Source organism: Pelophylax lessonae (assembly GCF_965119305.1).
Source record: "Pelophylax lessonae genome assembly, chromosome: 1".
In the NCBI taxonomy this organism is placed as follows: domain Eukaryota; kingdom Metazoa; phylum Chordata; class Amphibia; order Anura; family Ranidae; genus Pelophylax; species Pelophylax lessonae.
Window position 1 is genome coordinate 793,783,454 of NC_138768.1, and position 22,993 is coordinate 793,806,446.

The following is a 22,993-nucleotide window of genomic DNA, read 5'->3' on the forward strand; positions in this document are numbered from 1 at the left end:
TCTGTGCCTGTCTGCAGCCTCATAAATGCAGCCAGATCCATGCTCACCTGCAGCCTCATAAATGCAGCCATATCCATGCCTACCTGCAGCCTCATAAATGCAGCCAGATCTGTGCCCATCTGCAGCCTCACGTCAGATTACATAGAGCACGGATCTTGTGTTTACTCAGCGGCCTCTTTAATACAAAATCCCACCTCCCAGCTCCTATGGTAGACAGACCACTGGTCCAATGACAGTCCAGGGGATGGGACTTCGTATTACAGAGGCCGCCAAGTACACATGAGATCCGTGCTCTATCTAATCTGACGGTGCTCTTTCCCTCCGAGGCAGCCAAATGAAAATGTCGGCGTATAAAACACACCCACTATTTGCGCCCAATTTTCTGGTAGAAAAAGTGTGTGTTATAAATGCGGTATACACTGAAAAAATTATAAGCGTAACACTTTTGTTTTTGCCCCCATTTTTCATGAGCTGAACTCAAAGATCTAAGACTTTTTCTATGTACGCAAAAGGCCTATTTCTCTCAAATCTGTCTAAATCTGTGTTAGTGAGCACTTCTCCTTTGCCAAGATAATCCATCCACCTCACAGGTGTGGCATATCAAGATGCTGATTAAACAGCATGATTATTGCACAGGTGTGCCTTAGGCTGGCCACAATAAAAGGCCACTCTAAAATGTGCAGTTTTATCACACAGCACAATGCCACAGATGTCACAAGTTTTGAGGGAGAGTGCAATTGGCATACTGAATGCAGGAATGTCCACCAGAGCTGTTGCCCGTGAAGTGAATATTAATTTCTCTACCATAAGCCGTCTCCAAAGGCGTTTCAGAGATTTGGCAGTAGATCCAACCGGCCTCACAACCGCAGACCACGTGTAACCACACCAGCCCAGGACCTCCACATCCAGCATCTTCACCTCCAAGATGGTCTGAAACCAGCCACCCGGACAGCTGCTGCAACAATCAGTTTTCATAATCAAATAATCAAATAATAATCTCAGGAAAGCTCATCTGCATGCTCCTCGTCCTCATCAGGGTCTCCACCTGACTGCAGTTTGTCGTCGTAACTGACTTAAATGTGTACAAATGCTCACATTCCATGGCGTCTGGCGCTTTGGAGAGGTGTTCTCTTCACGGATGAATCCTGGTTTTCTTAGATCTTTGAGTTCAGCTCATGAAAAATGGGGGCAAAAACAAGTCTTGCGTTTATAATTTTGTTCAATATAGATAGACAATGGTGACAGTAATGATAAAACTATATCTTGAGCTTCCGATGACGTCATTCCAGTGATGAAATGCGTCAAGCTGCAACGCACACTGCCTCGCTCTGGGTCCTGCTTTGAACCGCACACCGATCTACCCCATTTCCGGGTACGGCGCGGCTCCCAGGACTTAGACACGGTACACCGCAAGGTGCCAGGGAGACCCAGGAAAATAGCACTGGCACCAGTTTTTTGTATGCAACAGTGTCTGCTGGAGTTTTTAATATTTTTAATAAAATTGGATAATTTTATTTATACTACACCATGAGGAGCCCTCTTCATTTTCTCGCCCTGAATTCGCACAGGAAATGCATCCATCCATCCATTGGGATACCAGCCTCTCAGCGAAAGGAAGCCCCCTAAGCGTTTATTGATCTTTAGTTGACGAATGCCAGCTAAGATCAACACCATCCGCTGAATCTGTAATTTTACCACAGTTTGGTGGTGAACTGAAGGGTGCCACCACTGCTGTCAATGATCACACACAGTCACCTTGGTTGGGCTGCTATTATTTGCACAAGGGACTTATCACTTTGGACTGTATATTGTTTTGCACCGTTCCAGGCCTAATTAGTACTAATTTTGTTTGCTTTAGTAACCAAGCACAGCTATTGTGGCACAATTAATTCACCTTATATACGGTCACAATTCAATTTACAATTTACTGTGTCTGTAGCACTGATTAAGCACTTTATATAGCCCAGCACTTGTAGCTACTTACTTACATTTGATGTTAATGATTTCAGTTATCCCAATCTAAAGTATTCCACTGATGATGAATTAATTTATTTACGTATATTTGCACAGCAATTTTTGCACATATTGATATGTTTACAGTAGGTAGGAGGACTTAGCGCTGACTATACTTGTTAATTCTCTGATATTCACCCCTAGGGGTTTATTGAAGCAGCAGCTTATCCCACAGATCAGGCCAATCCAAGTTATTCAACCCCAGTGGCGCGAGTGGCTTATTACAGTTATATAGACAGACAATGGTGACAAAACTATAGTTAGGTGGTGATGACAATGACTGCCAATTAAAACTTTAACATCACGTAGCGGAAAGCTAAAGCAAACCTGTCACTTTTAACCTAAGGTTGCATACACATTTAGCGCTAAGGAGGCCATATCTTTAGAAATAAAACTCAATCTACATTTACTCTAATCCACCACTTCAAGTAGGACTGCAGCCTCTTGGCACAAGGTTTTGTGCTATGCAGTTCTGGTCCCGAGAGCCAACAAGGAGCTTATAATGGCTGGAGTTGAGGACTTGAGGTCTGCACAATCGAAGATTTACTGATTTTCTAAACATACCTGTTTACATTAACAATTTAATTCAGGTGTGTGTGTGGGGGGGGGGGGGTATTTTAAAATAAGAGAGAGACATTAACAGGAGAGAAAGGGGTAAACAAGAGAGAAAAAGGCAAAAGACATAAGTATAAGTCTAGATACTTTATCTATTAGATCTATAGAAAGTTTTTCTTAATCTCTTTTATTATCATTTTTATTATTAAAAATTGATGTAGTACATTTAGTATAATTATGAAGCATTAGTATACTCCACTGCACTTTGTTATATAAAAACACAGTGTTATATGAATTTTTGCAAGCACAAATCAGCGGTATCATGGCCGTATTGTGTTACTCCATGGGAAATGTAGAGCAGCACTTGATGTATGTAGGATACCTGATAGGTGTTGTATAACTTGTGAAAAGCTGAAAGGAATTTTCCTTATTTTATAATGTGCATTCGATAAAGCTCTTTCATACATCGGCCAGCTACCAGAAGCCTCTTGTTTTTTTTCCGAGGCCAGTCCATGCCTTCACTGCTGCTGTACTGAAACTTACACTGACTGCTAAACAGCTCCTGTAGAGTGGTGATAGCATAAAGGCATTGAAACGTTAGCCATCTGCATGTTGTGGTGTGTCAGTCAAGGATAATGTTAAAGAACTCATTCATCTATATACATATGACAGTATAACTGGGGAAAGCTGAAGACCTATTTTATCTACCCTTATAGGCATTAAAAAGGTTTGATCTCAGGATTCTGTCTATTCAGAAATAGTAATCTTCAGATGTATCTAAAGCTAGAGTTTTTTTTTTTTTAACACTGTGGTAAAAGGGTTACCAGGAATTAATTTCCATCTGGAGATTCGCTGTCTCTGTTTGTCTTAAAAACATTTTTACAGGACTGAAAGTTGTGATAAATTCCACAATTATTAGTTTGTTAGTATCAAACAGGTCAGAAGCCTCTGCAACAGCTCAGATTCCTGGCAAGCCGGTGCTATCCCTGGGCTGGTGTTCATCCATGTTCCCATTAGCAAAATCCAGAAGTCAAATGACCATCTGCATACGCAGTATTCCAGTGTTCAATTAAAGTATATTCTTCTTCTAGAGAAATAAGCAACAGAACTCTGTCTGAGACCTTCCTCTCTAACATGTTTCACTCAAGAACAGGCTTAATCACTGAAAACTCGTTGTGCAACCCATCTTTCACATGCTAAAGTTTTAGATTTGTCATCAGAACAGGAATAAGGAGGAAATCTTTTATTGGAGACTCTTACTTTAGAGAAATTTATTTTTACTTCCCCTTGTGATATGGTATCAGAAATGAAAGGAATTATTATTAGTGGGACACATATTGGGGAAAAACATAACTAGGGTTTTTTGTTTACAGGCTGTTTTTTAAAAAAGATGCAACGGTAAAGCCATCAATCTATACATGAACAATTAAATCCAGATGACTGTATAAGACGAAATGTATGCATGGCCAAGAAGGACATAAAAGTTCAAGAAAACAGAAATACGAAAACTAGAGCCATATATTGAAATATAAAAAGTACCAAAGATGCTATATTATATAAACTGCAAGTCAGCAGGACATACCTCATTCAAGCTGTACCTTATACAACCCTGAAAACAAGGAATACAGTAAGAAAATTAGGAAAACTGGTCATGGTCACACATAGTAGTCCAAGTGTCCAACGTAGCAATAAATGTTGGGTTGTACCATGCAGGGTGTGGAAGATGCGCTCCGACGACATGATAGAGTCAATTCTAGAAAAGATTTGTGAAAATTGGACACTGAGAGCTTTCCAATTAAAGGCAATCAACCATAAACAGGCTACACAAAAGGTATGGACGAGCACAACTAGGGTTTTACCACATCCCTACACTCTCCAAAAGTAAAATGAATACGTTTTTTCTTTAGGTACACTTTAGGCATTAAACTTGGGAGAGTAAACTTGAAACTCTTCCCCAAGAGGTGCTGCTGATTGAGGCTGAACATGAGGGTTAAAGACATGAGCTCCAGCTGCTATAGAACTGAAGACACTGCTTGCTAGGATATATCCAGGATCGTAAGACATAACCTTGGGCTGGACAGGTCCGGCAGATGGACATTGCCAATATGGCAGAGTGCAGTGCAGGACCTGTCAGAGCATGTGTGGTCCTGCTCTTCTAATTATTTTTGGATGAATACTGTACTGATTAAACAAAAAAACGTATGTTCTGGTATCGTACGAGAAAAACTTTCGTTTGTCCCTTCAGTGTTTGAAGGACACTTTGGGGGAACCCAATCTGGTCGCTAGTGAGAGGAAGTGCTTGGATGTGATTGGTCCTTTCCCGCCACTCTCTTCAATATACTCTGGGTGTGTTTTGACCCTGTGGGGTCTATCAAGTTGGTAAGAGTACCCTATTATACTGCTTGGTGGCGGACTCTCCTGTTTTGCACCCCTTCATATCTACAGTTTATGTGGACTCTGCCATCACACTTGGGACTTGCTTTTTTCTCGTATATCAGCACTCTTGTGTATTTTGGACTAGCGCGACACCATCCCATACCAGGTGCTGCTGATTGTCAAAGATCTTCCCACTGAAAAACCCTGGTTGTTGGCGGTTTTTACAGTTCTACCAAGCAAACCTGAGGCTACCATCATTTGTGTTTCAGTTTAAGCTGCACCATGTACACAATTCTATTGAGAACTAATAAGTTTCCCTTCCATGGAAACCCACCAAAAAAGCAACAAGTTTCCAAGGAAGGATTGCATTGTGCTGTAGTAAGCTGACTACGTATAAATGGTGCTTGCTTTGGCATAGTAGATAAGAAAATCACATTGAAGTAATCGGTGCCTGACAGCACCCAATGGCTTTCTGTTTTCTGATGGTGGAGAACATCTTGAAGACATATTTCAACAATCTTACTACAAACAAGCCAGTTCCACTTGGCCTGCCTTATATCTTTAGCAAAAACCTTGGCATTAACTTGCTAACTTGCAGGACACATAACCCAGAGCAAAGGCAAAGGTCAATAAAAACAAGACACATAGTAAAACAGGCAGTATGCTTAAAGTGATTGTAAAGTCTCATTTTTGTTTTCAATAAAAATAACAAACATAACACTTACCTGCTCTGTGCAGTTGGTTTTGCACAGAGCAGCCTGGATCCTCCTCTTCTCGGGTTCCTCTTTGGCTCTCCTGGCCCCTCTCTCCCTTTGAGTGCCCCCACAGCAAGCAGCTTGCTATCAGGGCACCCGAGCCGAGCCACAGCTCCATGCATCTTCTCAGACACGAAGCTGCAGTTTGGTCCCGCCTTTTCTCTCCTTATTGGCTTAATGACTTTGATTTACAGCAGCGAGAGCCAATGGCACCGCTGCTGTGTCTTAGTTGTGTCTTAGCCAATGAGTAGGGGAGTTCCAGGTGGCTGAGACAGTCGTGGACATTGCTGGATAGAGAGGGGGCTCAGGTAAGCATTAGAGGGGGCTGAATGCATTAGAATGCATTAAGATAAAAAAACCTTCTGACTTTACAACCCCTTTAAAGAAGATGTTAATTAATCAGTAACTAATCACTCAGTAACAGCTGGAGAGATAGTATTTGGCAGGCAGAAGAGTAAGGCTTCATGTACACAGGACATTTGAAAACCTCTCCTGAACACTGGAACTTGACAGCTAGTAACCGAAGGTTAAAAACATCCGTTTTGTTGCATTTACATGCCGCGTTTATGCGCATTTAGCAGAGTTTGTGTTTGGAAGTGTCTTTACATTGTAAAATGGTCAGAAGTGTATCCCCCATTGAAAACACCTATAAACAAAACACTTATAAACGCTAATTACCGCATTTAGACGTGTTGACATGCTGTTACAAGCATTTTATGTTTCAAGTGCCAATAAACTTCAGTTTGAACGCATTATTTTGCTTTAAAAAAAAATGCCACTGCTCTCAACTGCCTCTAAATTACTTTAAACATCTCAGAGTACATGGACAGATAAGACAACATAGAGGAGTGTTCAGGGGCTGCTGAAAAAAACGCCCAACTGTCCGTTTATCGGCAGCCGTGTACATGAGGCCTTAAAGGGTCAGAAAATGAATTCTTTAGTTATCAGAAGATGCTGAGGAGCTACATTATTGGAAGTTTCTTATATCTCTTGAGTATTCTATTGCTGAGAGTTTTATGTTTGCGTTCCAGGGTTTTCAGACCTGCTGTCTCTTATATGAGCGGATCTCATGCTTCCTAGTGCATTTTTTTTTATCTATTTGTTAGTAGCAACAATGTACAGGAGGTGCAGAAACAAGCAAAGATGGTGGGAACACCCAAAACTCCAAGGTGGCGAGCTACAATCTCACTGTAAGAGTATCTAAGCCATATAACTTGGGGCTAAACCAGTCTGGCAGGGTTCCCCTGTAACTATTAAATGTCTTTTGGTTGGTCTGAGCCACCACTTCTGTACCGTGTCTATTTTGGCATTATATGTGTTTTTAGCAGAGACCCTAAGGAATGAAATGGCGGACTTTTTATGTGACATGGTATTTGCGCAGCAATTTTTCAAACCGTTTCATGAAAAAAAAAAAAACACTAAGGTTAGCCCAATTTTTTTGTATGATGTGAAGGTGATGTTGCGTTACACGATGATGTGAATAGATACCTAATAAGTCACGCTTTAAAATTGCACACACTTGTGGAATGGCACCAAACTTCGGTACTATAGGCGACGCTTTAAAATTGTTTACAGGATACCAGTTTAGAGTTACAGGGGAGGTCTTGGGCTAGAATTGTTGCTCTCACTCTAACGTTAGTGGTGATACCTCACATGTGTGGTTTAAATGCCATTTACATATGTGGGCACAACATACATATGCATTCGCTTCTGCATGCAAGCGCGTGGGGACGGGGGTGCTTTAAAAAAATTGTTTTTTTGAATGTTTTTTATTTTCATATTTTTACACTTTCCCTTAAATGTTTTATCACTTTTATTCCTATTTCAGGGATTGTAAATATCCCTTGCAATAGGAATAGGGTATGGCAGGTCCTCTGTTTGGAGAGATGTGGGCCCGCTAGGCAGAATAGACTGAGATACAAAAAATATTCTCGGCCTTTCCAGCCGAGTACACAGCAATATTTACAACTTCCAGGCCAGAAGTGACGTCGTAATGTCATGCCTTGGCCTCTGGGAGTCATAGAGACCACTAGGAACCATCTAGTCCTCGGTATTTTCTATGGTGAACTTCCACCGCTGGCAGATTCCTTCTCTGGCTCGCTGATCGCAAGCACCGGAGGGCAGCGGAGGGACGGAGGACGGCGGGAAGGGGGGAAGTCCCCTCCTTCCGCCTGTAAGAACGGTCAAGCGGCTGAGATGCAGCTATGATTGTTCTTACGGTGCAGGGAATCGCCAGCTGCAAAAGATGATATCTGAAGGATGCTTGCAACTGCAGGCATCATTCAGATATCTCCACTCAAATTCCAGGACGTCATATGACGTCCTTGGGCTGGAAGTGGTTAAACCAGTGGAGTTGATATACAAAAGGGGCATTTTGTGCATGATTAAGGCTAAGTATAGAGGCTGTGCGCATATTTTCTCCCTTTATGTTTTATGATTATGTTCTTGCCAGGTTATTATAAAATGTTTAATGTGAATATTACACAGCTTTTAACTTTACAAGTAGGCAGGGCTTTAGACTTCTTTCATAGATCTTTCCACTTAGCCTATGTCGATTAAAAGCCTGTTGTTTACAAAGGTCAGTAGCTCAAGGCATGTAATAAACTAATTTAAAACAGCGCTAGCAATCTATGTGTGAATTAATAAAATAGGTAATTGGTGAAAAAATATTAAAAAAGTAATTGACAATAAATATTTAAAGTGTGATAAACCAGTCCTTGTAGTGATGAATCCAATAAAGTGCTCAAGTGCAAAAATAGTTATCCAATCGGTGCTCAGGTGAATGGCAAACCCTCTAGGTTCCCTACTCACCACAATGATGAGTCTCTAATGCCTGTAGGATCCGTTGGACTAATACACTCTGGCTCGATGGGGGTGATCCAAGATCGGGATGTCTTGCAGGGGATCGCTCCAGAAAAGACCTCCGTAAGCCCCAAATATGAAATAGAAGGACCGCAGATAGTATAGTATGTTACAATAATTTATTGGCCCCAAAGCAATAAAAACATACTTACAAGCAAAAGAAGTAAAAACCGCAGTGTACAAGTGTAAAAGTTTACTTTTAAATTATTGAAAAAATAGGTGCATATATTGATAAAACATAATATCATATGACATATTTTAATACATGATACATATAAATTAAACGTGATAAAAAATTATTAAATGATTAATGTAATAGTTACATAATATCAATAATTTATGTGATTAAGAGTATTAATTTGAAGTATTCAGTATATATACCAATTACAATGATAAGATAGCTCAAGGTATAATTTGTACACAGAACTACATAACTGATCACAATGCCTTGATGCTTATCAGACAATTTCCTTTGATGTTTCAATGGAAACCAACCAACCTAATTGCAGAGAATTAAAGCTGTGTAAGGTAACCCATAGTGGTTTGAAAATCCATTGTCATATACTAAATGTTTATTTGTAAAATAACAATTGTTTACATAACCACATTTTTTTACATTTTAACCATGACTGCCTAACCTTTGACTGTACCCTTAATCTGATCCTTAAAACAATTTAAGATCCTTCCCTACCTTTTTCAGCACCTTTACTATAGGTACTGAAAGACAACACAACGTTTCACTTGGCACAGAAAACTACTGCTTGGCACATGTCTTGCTGCTCTGCTTTCTGATCTTCCACTATTTTCAGGCATTAAATGGTTAAATCTATAGTGTATATCTTTCCTCCGCCTACCTTTAGCTGTCTGCTTCTTTCTCTGACATAACTATCAGTAGGGATGAGAGCTGTACTTGGGTTGGTTAAAAGGCAGGTTTGATGAAGTTAAAGAAGTTGGAGTGTCGAATCTGAACCTAAATGATGTCAATGGGAGCCAAATGTTAAAATTCTCTTCTGCCCATTTTCTTGGCGAATGGGCAAGGGATTGTAAAATGACTGACATGGGGGACTGGGCATATATATGCACCATAGCTAAAGAAAAAAAAAAAAAGAGTAAAAAAATTTGCATTGGAGCAAAGATTTTAATAATGTTTTAAGACATTGTAACAAATGTTTTGTTGTTTTAACTAGTTATTAGTGTAGTTGTTTCCCTGCATCATTTGTTTGCCTTATCATGTAATAATGGGCTCACATGTTGTGGCTGAAGTTTGTAGTGTCGTGGCTGTTCGATCCCCCAAATTCTTTGTATTCATTCATACGTATTTCCCCTATTCACTAAAGTGACAGGCAACTTATTGTTTTGAGTCATGCAGAGCACAAATTATGCCCCATCAATTCTCTGTGTTGGTCACAAATGTGAGTGTGCTAATGTGCCGAAAACACATCCAGCATTATGATCTCTCTGTGAATGCTCTGCCTAATTGTGGCTGTGTTACATCTAATTACCAAGGGATTGTGGAATATGTTGTTTCTTCACAGGAAGTGTCAGTTCTTAGACTACATATAGAGGTCATACATTAACCTGTGCAGTGCCATGCAGCATGCCTCATGTTGGGAACACAAATAGAAACTTCTGACACCAAAATGTGCAGATTTACTCTACTATATCATAGCTCCCAACTGTCCCTGATTTTGTAGGATTGTCCTTGATTTGAAACAAAGTCCCTCTGTCCTTATCTGTCCCTTATGTTGGTCTGATCTATATAGTTGTATATAAAAGTCACTATTTATCTTTCAAAAAGTGTTTCCCAGTGCTAAACCTTTCATCCAATTTCTAAATGGCTGCATTGGTACATTTTAAAAGCCAATATAAAGGAATAGTGGTGGTTTAAAAAAAAAAACACTTTTGGGTTTAACTAATTATTTTGTTTGTATAATTCTCCTTTAAGGGGCGTGCAAAATGGGGGGGGGGGGTGGCCTATGCCTGCATTTTTCTGCTAATAGTTGTTCCTTTATTCCTATTGCAAAAAGTTGGGAAGTGTGCTACATACTATACATACAGGCCAACAGATGACACCATGAAACTACATGATCAATGCACATCTTACACAGTCAAACACAAGGTGCAGGTTGGAAGGTTTAAAATGGCTTGAAAGTTAAACTGTAAAAATTGAAAATTCTTGAAAATTTCATGGCTGAGGGATGCCTAGGTGAAGTTAAGTGGCACTTATGTTCGAGGTGTGTTACATACTGTGGAAAAACTGACATATAAGCTAGATTTAGAGGCAAGACAGACCTTGCTGCTCCGATAAAAAGCAATCTCCAGTAGATTACTTTTCAGAGGCATTTGAAGGACAATAAGGAGGTGCCTGTAATTGCATTGCACATAGTTGCAGGGCAGCTTTGGTGCATTCCCATTCACTTAAATGGGTCCCATTGGATGGCAGTACTGGCAGCTGAATGTGAGGGGAGTATAGTTGTTGCCATGGAAACATTATACATATACACTCATCTGGATGCTTTTGCAGCTTTCAGAAGGGTGGTTGTAAGTGGTAAAAATGCAATTGAACCAGAGGACAGAGTACTGAGCCAGGGGGAGTAGTCCATACAAAGGGAAGTCCAGGAAGCCCAAGCTTGAGTGGGGGGTCATGAGGGGGAAGTCTGCAGAGCTGGGGCACATGGTGTAACCCAAAGAGAGAGAGAGAGAGTGCTTCAAGGACCAACAAGTATGTGCAGGCTCAAGAGAGAGGCCCATCATATAGCAGGATGTCTTTCTCCTGAACCCATCCGAGAAAAGTGTCAGCAGTGCAGAGACCAGCCAGGGATAGCGCGGCCTACATCCTTTGTCAGCCATCATCCATTCAGAAGTACTGCAGCCTTCCTTCACTCCATCTTACAGGACTGCTTGTTAGGGGACAGATTGTTGACAGGAGGGCACTTGTGCTTCATTGGTGTGGTCAGAAAGCTTTAGGCCACCTCTGTATATTTAACTGACCTATTGCTCACTAAAGCTTTGTGGCTACCATTGGAGTTTTGCCTCAGGGGATTGCAACACTCCTACTCTACCTTGGAATTTCAAATGCTCTTGCTTTTTAAGTGAGCATTCTGAGGTAAAATTCAAGGGCCCCAATGCCGGCAGACTTGTCATTCCACTGACCACTGGTTAAGCAGAGCATTTGTAAAGAAGTTAGGCAGCACTGCTGTTACAAATAGTTATTGTTGCTTTCTTTCAACATTGCCCTCATGCTACTTACAGGGTAGTTACTGTTGTCTCAGCTGTGCCAGCATCATTCTCTAGCACATTGTGGCTGGCTGTTTCACAGACAGCTAATGGGAATGAATGATATTACCTTGGCTGCACTCAAGCTTATGCCATGAGTGATATTGGATTTGTACTGTTATTGTAAACAATTTACTCAGTTCCATTACATGGCTTATTTCTGCTTTAATAAGGCCAATTTCAATGCTGTGTCTGTAATTGTCAGGTCATCACTGGGCGCCGAGGGGGACTTAAGCAAATACAACGGCTTCTAAGGGAGTTAGTGCTACATTATTTATGTAACATTTTCAAGTTCATAAAACCTATATGTAGTTTCTCACTATTTTTTATAAAATACTTATTTTAAAAATCAGTGTTTAAGCCTGTGGTCACACTTTAAAGTCCGACTTCAACACTATTTCAGCACTACTTCTGTGAGAGGGGCTGTCCATGTCAGAGGGAGGAACAGTGATGTTATGAACAAAAGTTTAACTAGTAAAGGGTTAATATTTGCCTTTTTTAGGGCTCAAGTAGTGCTGATATAGACACAGGTACGATTTGCAGCCCGATTTACATTATATTCTATGGCAGTGAAACTGTGCTGAAGTCCTTAACCACTTGCCGACCGCCGCACGACTATTTACGGCGGCGGTCAGCCCCTCACAGGCAAAGCGACGTAGGGCTAGGTCGCTAGCCTGTGAGGCTCTAGGGAGCGAGCGTGCGCCGCCGGAGGCGCGCTCCCGCTCCTGCATGGTCAGGGACTCTCCTGCGCGTGTGCCCGGTGGAATTGATGTCCGCTGGGCACTCGCGATCGTCCGTTACACCGGGAGATAGGCAGACGGCTAACGTAAACAAAGCCGCCTGTCATTCTCCCCTGTGTAGGAATAGTGATCATACGGTTCTACTATGTAGGACCGTTGATCACTGTTTTTACACATCAAGCCACAGCCAATCACAGTTAGAAACACGCCCCTAGGGACACACTTAACCCCTCCCTCTCAAAAAAAGTTAACCCCTTCACTGCCAGTGTCATTTTTACAGTAACAGTGCATATGTATAGCACTGATTACTGTAGTAATGTCACTGGTAACCCCCAAAGTGTCAAAAATGTCAGTCAAGGGTCCGAACTGTCCGCCCCAATGTCGCAGTTCCGCAAATAAAAATGCAGATTGCCGCCATTACACGTTAAAAAAAAAAACAACAAAAATGACAAAAATCTTTCCCTCTGTTAGTAAACGCAATAACTTTTGTGCAAACCAATCAAAATACGTTTTTTTGCAAAAAAAAAAAAAAAATTGGCATAAAATGTTAAAAAATTTTGATTTTTACATTTTTTTGGGGGAATTTCATATAAAAAAATTTGAAAAATATTGTTATTTTTGCAAAATTGACGCTCTTTTTTTGTTTATAGCGCATGATCAAAAAATCGCACAGGTGATCAAATACCACCAAAAGAAAGCTCTGTTTGTGGGAAAAAAAGGACGTCAAATTAGTTTAGGTACAGCATCGCACGACCGCGCAATTGTCCGTTAAAGTCACGCAGTGCCGAATCCCAAAATAGGCTCTGGTCAGGAAGGGGGTAAAATCTTTCGGGGCTTAAGTGGTTAAAAAGTAATGCATGAATTACTTCCCAAATCGTTCTACTTGAAATCGTATCTGTTGAGACACTGCCAAAGAAACACATTAGATGCTACTTCAGGTACGATTTGTAAATCAAAATGTAGACGGAAAGTAACAATGTACCTTCTCCCGCGACACAATGCTTGCTAAAAATAGGTGCTCTGAATTGGACACGTGCAAAAATATTTTAGAATATAAGTGCTTAAAAACAATGGTATTGGGTGCAGTGTTAGCCTATAAATAACCCCTGAAGATAAGGATTGAATAGGTATGGAACCCTCTGTGTAGATAAAGTGCAGTGGCTATGCTATAAATAACATATAAATACAAATTGATATATATACTGTATATATATATATATATATATATATATATATATATATACATACACATAAATGGATGAAATAAATAGGATAAAGTGCAGTGGTTAAGCTATAAATAACATAATAATACAAGTTTATATATATATACACATAAATGGAATAAATAATCCATCCATTTATGTGTATAGATATAAATGTGTATTTATATGTTATTTACAGCATAGCCACTGCACTTTATCTACACAGAGGGTTCCATTCCTATTCAATCCTTATCTTCAGGGGTTATTTATAGGCTAGCACTGCTCCCATTACCATTGTTTTTAACCTCCCTGGCGGTATGATTGTTTCCGATTTTAGGTGCTTAAAGCGATACAATTATTTTGCATGTAATTCTTAACCACTTTGCCACCGGAGGATTTTGCTGTCCTACGTCCAGGCCACTTTTTGCGATTCGGCACTGTGTGATTTTAACTGACAATTGCGCGGTCATGCAATGCCGTACACAAACAAAATTTACGTCCTTTTTTTCCCACAAACAGAGCTTTCTTTTGGTGGTATTTGATCACCGGTGCGATTTTCATTTTTTGCGATATTAATAAAAAAATGAGTCAATTGTGAAAAAATAACAATATTTTTCTACTTTGACAGTTAAAAAATATCAAATATATTAAATTTTTGTCATATATTTAGGCCAAAATGTATTTAGCTACATGTCTTTGACAAAAAAATTCTCAATTAACATATTTTTAACCGCTTTAAGACTGGAAGATTTTACCCCATTCCTGACCAGGCCATATTTTGCGATTCGGCACTGCATTATTTTAACGGACAATTGCACGGTCGTGCAATTCTGTACCCAAACTAAATTTATGTCCTTTTTTCTGCATAAACAGAGCTTTCTTTTGGTGGTATTTGATCCCCTGTGCGATTTTTACTTTTTGCGCTATAAACAAAAAAAGAGCGTCAATTTTGAAAAAAATAACAATATTTTTCACATTTTTTTATATGAAATTCCCCCCCAAAAATGTAAAAATCTAAATTTTTTAACATTTTAGGCCAATTTGTTTTCTGCTACATATTTTTGGTAAAAAAAATTGCAATAAGCGTGTTTTGATTGGTTTGCGCAAAAGTTATCGCAGCTACTAACTACAGGAAATTTATGTCATTTTTTTTTAACTAGTAATGGCGGCGATCAGGCAGCAATCTGCGATTTTTTTGTGGGACTGCGACATTGCCACGGACAGATCGGACCCTTGACTGACATTTTTGACACTTTTGGGGGTACCAGTGACATTATTACAGTAATCAGTGCTATAAATATGCACTGTTACTGTAAAAATGACACTGGCAGGGAAGGGGTTAATTTTATTGGAGATGGAGGGGTTAATGTATGCCTGGTGCTTACTAACGTGTGTGGGGGGAGGGGACTGTGTGACACAGGCACAGATTGCAGGTTCAGCTATGCTAAATCCTGCAATCTGTCACTGTTTGTCACTTAGGAGATCCGCCCGCTTTGTTTACACAAGCGGGCGGATCTCCCCACTCGATCCCTGACGATCGGGGAAGAGCGGCGGTGATCACCGACTCTCCTCCCCTGGCCCGACTCCCGCTGTGACTGAATACAGCGGGAGCCTGCCTCTGGCCGCGAGCGCGCGCCGCCCACAGGGAGAGGAGTCCAGCGGCGTAGGTCTACGTCACTGGACGATATCGAGCCACTTTGCCGCAGTCGGGTCAACGTGACCGGTCGGCAGGTGGATAAAGACGAGCAGCCCAACTATTTACATATGATTTTTTTTTACTGCGCGTTCTTCTTTATAACATCTCAGGTATGATAAAGTTTGAAACACAAAATCATAAATTATAATATAATAAATAACTATAAATAAGATAAAGTGTATATATATATATATATATATATATATATATATATACTGTATATATATATATATATATATATATATACGTATATATATATATATATATATATATATATATATATATATATATATATATATATATATATATATATATATATAATATATAGATATATATATTTTATATATATATTTTAAAAAAGTACATTAAAACTGCAGGAAAGGACACTGGGGGGCAAACTAATGTCAATTTGTTTTTAATTTTGTAATGTAATCCAATAGGATTACAATATATCAGTGTGTTTGTGTGTTTTACTATTTGAATTTGCCGCTGGTTCCACCCCCCTGCGATGTGACGCTCGCAGGAGACGGAAGCCGGGGCTCACAGCATCAGGCGGAAGATCCGGCCGCCGTATGCTGCAGTGACACATCGCGGGATCCCGGGGACAAGGTAAGTAACCTCTACCAGGATCCAGTGATGCTCCCTGGTGGTACCCCGAGTGTGGCTCGGGGTTACCGCTAATGGCACTAAAATTCCACCCCAAACCACACTCGCGGATACCGCCAGGGAGGTTAGGCACTTATATTCTAAAATTTTTTTGCACATGCCCAAATTCAGAGTGCCTATTTTTAGCAAGCGCTGTGTCACAGCAGAAGGTACATTGTTACTTTCCTCCTACATTTTTCCACTATTTGGCTTTAGCAGGCCGGGCTACTGCAGCTGCTCAAATTTATAATTTTTTTTTCTAAAATTTTTAAAAAATCTTTAGATATTTAAAATCGTTATCTTTAATTGTATCAACACCCAATATATATATTTGCCTCCTGACGTGGGTGATTTTTCATAATTTTTCACGATTTGTAAATCGTATGTCCTGCCTGAAGTCATACTGGTTTGACCGAGGGCTTATGCAGAGTGTTTCCATGTCACCTATTTTCCAGATATACTGTAACTAGGTTTTTAACAAAAAAATACAGTACTGCCTGCTCACGTTATGGCTGGCTCTGTCTAATTGAGAATTTGTATGTGCCAAGGGAGGGGTGTGTCTCTTTTCTGAATTTTTCAGCTGCATGTTTGTGTTAATAAATGTAAACTGCAGGAGTTTAAATTATACCAGACTATTCACAAAAATGTCTCAAAACTGGAAAAACTCGCTGTCTGGCTGTTTGGCAAGTAGTACATTTAGGGAAATATTTATATGATATACACTATATTGTCAAAAGTATTGGGGCGCCTGCCTTTACACACACATGAACTTTAATGGCATCCCAGTCTTAGTCTGTAGGGTTCAATAATGAGTTGGCCCACCCTTTGCAGCTATAACAGCTTCAACTCTTCTGGTAAGGCTATCCACAAGGTTTAGGAGTGTGTCTATGGGAAAGTTTGAACCCAAAGGTGTTCTATTGGGTTGAGATCAGGTCAGATCAAGTTCCTCAGGTAACCCAAACTCACTCATCCATGTCTTTATGGACCTTGCTTTGTGCACTGGTCCAAATCATTAGGTGGAGGGGGGATTATAGTGTGGGGTTGTTTTTCAGGGGTTGGGCTTGGCCCATTAGTTCCAGTGAAGGGAACTCTTAAGGCATCAGCATATCAAGACATTGTGAACAATTTTATGCTTCCAACTTTGTGGGACAAGTTTAGGGATGTTCCCTTCCTGTTCCAACATGACTGCACACCAGTGCACAAAGCAAGGTCCATAAAGACATGGATGAGCGAGTTTGGGGGGGGAGGAACTTGGCTGGCCTGCACAGAGTTCTGACCTCAACCTGATAAAACATCTTTGGGATGAATTAGAGTGGAGACTGTGAACCAGGCCTTCTCGTCCAACATCAGTGCCTGACCTCACAAATGCGTTCCTGGAAAAAGGATCAAACATTCCCTTAGACACACTCCTAAACCTTGCGGACAGCTTTCCCAGAAGAGTTGAAGCTGTTATAGTTGCAAAGGGTGGGCAAACTCAATATTGAACCCTACGGACTAAGACTTGGATGTCATTAAAGTTAATGTGCGTGTAAAGGCAGGCGTCCCAATACTGTTGGCAATATAGTGTATTTCACATGTACCTAACCAATAAGCAACACAAAAAAATAAAATAAACAGACTATATGAAAGAACGCTATACATTACCTTTACACTCCATGTATTCAACTGGAATTTTTATTTTACGTATTTATTTTCCCTTCCTTCCTGCTCACCACTCAATACTTTTCACTCATTTTGCAGTTCTTTATTCCCCTTTCTTTAAAACTGCCTTCATTATGCCAACAAATACTCCCCAGTCCTGGAAAAAAAATGCATCTCATCAGATATTCCTTTTCATTTCATGAAGCATCAAATATGCCTTTTCTATGATTTCTTAATCACTTTCCGACCACCCACCAATTATTTACTGTGGCAGGGTGGCTCTCCTGCACAAACCGACGTAGGTCTACATCGGTCGCGCGTGGGAAGCTAGGGGGCGAGGGCGCGCCACCGGCGGCACGCTCCCAACCCCACTCGGCAGCGGGGAAGCCGATGCACTGGTCAGGCGGCTCTGACTAACAGTGCATATTTTTAGCACTGATTGCTGTAGTAATGCCACTGGTACCCCCAAAAGTGTCAAAAACTTCAGTTAAGGGTCTGATCGGTCCGCCATAAGTCCCGCAGTCCGGCAAAAAAACGCAGATTGCCACCATTACTAGTAAAAAAAAACAATAAAAATTACATAAATCTTTCTCATAGTTAGTAGACGCAATAACTTTTGCGCAAACCAATCAAAATACGCTTATTGCGATTTTATTTTACCAAAAATATGTAGCAGAAAACAAATTGGCCTAAAATGTTAAAAAATTTGGATTTTTTAATTTTTTTTTTGAGAATGTCATATAGCAGAATGTGAAAAATATTGTTTTTTTTTTCAGAATTGTCGCTCTTTTTTTGTTTACACCGCAAAAAATAAAAATTGCAGAGGTGATCAAATAACCAAAAGAAAGCTCTATTTGTGGGAAAAAAGGACATAGTTTTGTTTTGGGTACTGCGTCGCACGACCGCACAATTGTCCGTTAAAATCGCAAAACAGGGTCTGGTCATCAAGGGGGCAAATCCTTCCAGTCTTAAAGTGGTTAAAGTGACTTTTAAATAGTACATAAAGGCAAAGATTTTTTTTACATAGTGTTGGAAAGAGTAGAGAAGAGTAAACACTTTTTCAAGTTGTTTTTTTTTTTTTTTTTTGCTTCTTTTTCCTGTTGGAAGATTAAGCCTCACTAAATGCCCTTGTAACCTTTTGCAAAAGACAAAAAATGTGGGAAATTCAGCAATTTTCAGGTGTCACCTGAACAAGACATGAGGGAAATCGTTCAATATGGCCACCTGATACAATGACAACTGTCAAAGATGGAAATTCCATTCAGATTTCTCCTAACATCCTGTTGCACCTCCAGAGACATCAATTCTCCATAGGTGGACACAGGCAGAAAAAAGTTTGGAATTGACAGCATAGCACTCCGGCATTTCTTTACTTTAAAGATTGCTACAGTTAATGATGATAATAAAAAAAAAAAAGAATAATAATAATAGTTTAGGGAAAGAGCACAAGGGAGGAGATTGCTATGAGGAATCCAGTGATATTTTGCTAATTAAACTATAATTCAATTAAAATGTGCTAAACTAATCTGAGATACAACACTATTAAATTTAGTAAAATGTTATTAATAAACTGCAAGTTTATCAGTTGAGGTAAGGGCACAGGGGACAAAACCTATGTTATACTATTCTGCTTTCCTAAAACTTTCCTAGAAAGATAAGCCTTGGGGGAATAGAGCTTTAAATGTTTTATCTTCAAATAAAATATTGCTGGTTATTCAAACTTAACACTTCTAATGTTAGCAGATAAATCTCTTTTTATCTTTCCTCTGTGTTTTGCCTGCTTTTAGCAAGGTCTTAAAGTAGATTTGTCACCAGGAATCATATTTATGTCTGAATGCATTCGTTTACAATGGTAGTTCTCTGCTAAAAAAAAAAAAAAAAGCTATAAGTCTGCAACAGCCTGCATTTTGTATTTAAAGACTGCTATTATCTTGTGGGGTAACTTACCTAAATTAACGCAAAACTAATGTAAGGGAAATCACCTTTAGACCACGAACTGATACAAGGAAAGATTTATTTCTCACATACGAGGAGACAAGTACAGGAGATTGTCAGATATTCACCCACCGGTTCTAGCCGCCTGTGACCCATGGTGTAGGGCACCATACACAGTAGCTAGCCTAGTTGGCTTCTTATCTGAGACTTGTCTGCCTTCTTAAACTAGCTGGCACATTTATATACAGTTAAACATCCTGACTTAACCCTTCCCCCAGGACAATGAGGAATGTCTGTTTTTATTGCCATTTCCTTAAAGGGGAAGAAGCTTCATCTTACAAACTCTGAAATCTAGCCATTACCATATATAGTATAGGGCATTTAAAACCAGTTAGATTGTATTCAAGCAGAACAAAATGGAGTCACAGTCAGCCTTATACATAAATGATTATAAAGACATACTTAATTCTCTAACAACTAACAGGGGTAACAATGGAGTGGTGGCTCATAGCAACCAACCACATTTTTTTTAAATGTTTATAAAGATTGAAAAATAAAATCGGATTGGTTGCTCTAGATCAGTGTTTCTCAAATTGTGTTTAGTCAAGGCTCCCTTTTGAAATTCTGCCCAATTTCGAGGCACCCCATTCTAAAATGCAAAAAACTGAACTAATAGTTTTACATAATGCAGCAACATCCACACACATAGGACACTCAACTTTAGAGGTGTTTTTTTTCCTCCAAAGCAAATATACTTTTAATAATATAACAGCAAATACCCAGTGCTGATAGAGAGGGGCAGGGGAGAAGCAAACAAGGATGTTGTGCAGGCACCTGATGTCTTTCTTATCAACCAATGGCATCATAGGTTGCAAGGATGCCAGCGCCTAGAAGGTTATAATAGTACACAAATAAAAACTTTGGCTTTGTGTAACTAAAAGGCAGGCTTTATCCAACTGATGGCTTGTATACAAATTGTGATCAATTTTTAGGCATTTTCCCAAGGAACCCCTGAAGGAAGCTGAAGGCACACCAGGGTGCCTGGGCACCCTGGTTGAAAAAGGCTGCTCTAGATGAATGCTCTGCAGTTGACATCCTTGCTCCATTTTGTAAAAGGGGGCCTTAACTTACCAGAAACACTTTTTCTCGTTGGATTTTTTCCCTGTCCACAAAAATTCGATTTTCTTTTTATATTTATTTACCTTTTTTTTTCTATGTAACCCTTCACCTCCATTCTTGCCCAGGCAAGAATGACATGTCCCTGCTCCTGGAGCCTCTTGGAATATGTATGTTATAGGAATGAAACTTTAGTCAAACAGCAGTGGTATGTGAGTGTGTCTAGCTACTCCTGTGCCTACAGCCTCATTGCTGTATATTTGCAGTGTGAGATTCAAGGTACTGCTGCCCCTGACTGCTAGTCTCAGGAGACTAAGGGCTTGTTCACACTTGACTAAATTTCTGATGCTTAACAAATGCTCCTATAGCATTAGTATGGGCGTTAGGCTCGAGGTAATGAGCTTTAGTATGGGCGTTAGACTGGGATTTTACAATTGTTAATGATGAGTTAAAAATGTTCCCCAAACGCCCTATGGGCAGTTTTGAAGTAATTGATGTGCGCTAAGGCACGTCAAAACTGCTCTATGAACATCTATTCCATCACAGGAAATAAACTCATCTTAAGGCCCCGCAACCGCCTGCCAAAGCGTTTGCAAAGCATTACCATAGACTTGAATGGGAGGCGTTGCAAGGCTTGAAACATCTCCTGACCTAACATGAGGCTTCAGTTTTGAAGCGACCCTAACGCTTTAGATTTTGATAGTGTGAACAGCACTGTATCATTCATTGTATCATTTGCATAGGTGTTTGATAGGTGTTTTTAACACTTCTCAAATGCCTGCTTTTAATGTCAGTGTGAATTTAGCTGAAGAGTGAGATTTGGTGATATCACTATTCTGCTGCTCACGGTTCTTCTAGATTCAGGATCTGAAATGAGGAAGGAAATCCTTGCCTCAGTCAATGTGGCCACCTCTACACAAAGATACAATGCAGAACATGGCATAGTAAGTCAGTAAAGGGGGAAATATCAGCTTCCCGGAGACCACAGACTATATTGGTGACTAGCCCTTTGCCCTCTGCCTGCTTTTTTGGGGGCACAGCTTTCTAGCTTTCAGTAATATTAAGTTTTGGAAGCAACAAAAGCTTTAATCTGTTTTATATCCTGCTTTTTGTCTTTGTAGTGTAAGTAATCCTGCATAGATAGAGATGACTACATAGATTATAGAACTCATATATTATAGTAGTTATAAAGGCTCAGGTGTTCAGCAGTGCCCCCAGCCCCCCTAAAACCTAAGTGAGCCTCATCTCGATCCAGCAAAATGCACAAGTGCTTCAGCTCTCCCAGGTCTCTTCCTCCTCATTGGCTCCCACTGCTGTCAATCACAGCCAGTGAGCCAATGAGGAGAAAGTAGGAGCGGGGTCGAAACACGCTGTTTGTGTGAATGGACACACAGAGCAGTGGCTTGGGAGTGAACCTGTTCAGGCAGGAGGGAGGAGCCAGGAGAGCCATGGGAGGACCCAAAAAGAGGAGGATCAGGGCTGCTCTCTACTAAACCATAGCACAGAGCAGGTATTGTACGTTTACCATGTTTGTCATTTAAAAAAAAACATTTATTATCACATTAAAATATTCCTGTATAACTGGTATATATGATTTATGACTTCTAAATCTGATTTTTCTTATTTCTCTTCCAGTTAATTTTGACCACTTTCAAATATTACGCGCTATCGGAAAAGGGAGTTTTGGCAAGGTGAGAACATGCCTTTACATTTTGATTTTCACTATTGAATTTGCTCATTAAAATATTGTGCATGGGTTACATATTTAATTTTGAAGTTTACTTCAGTGAATCTAATGATGTTAGCTAATCAACATCAAGACCTGGCAGTTGGCAGACTTAGTGAAGGATAAAAAGCACTTGTCTATGTCATGTTTGTCTTGTCTTTTTTAATTTCTGTAAATGGCCTTTGCACAATAACACACGTCCTGCCAACAGTAAATTTTGATCTTTTTTTAAATGTCAGTAAAGCCTGTCTTGCAAATGATGATTAAAATATTAATAAACAAAGAAATATAATAAACTTAAAGTGTATGTAAGCCCTTCCATATTAACTTGGGCATATAGCTTAGGAAGAATAACAGTAAACATTTTAGTCATAAACCGCAACAATAATAGTAGTCAAAATAACTTTTTTTTTAGGTTTTTGATACAGGTCACATGATCAATACATACGCGTGAT

The 22,993-nt window shown here is 39.8% G+C and overlaps 1 protein-coding gene across 1 annotated transcript in view; it reads left to right on the plus strand.

Moving 5' to 3' along the window:
- The window catches only part of STK32B (serine/threonine kinase 32B), a 391,673-nt gene that overhangs the window by 55,037 nt on the left and 313,643 nt on the right, over positions 1 to 22,993 (plus strand). Inside the window, exon 2 of the mRNA XM_082263144.1 lies at positions 22,448 to 22,503. Within this exon, the coding sequence (XP_082119270.1) occupies positions 22,448 to 22,503 (56 nt within the window). The remainder of the gene's footprint in view (positions 1 to 22,447; positions 22,504 to 22,993) is intronic.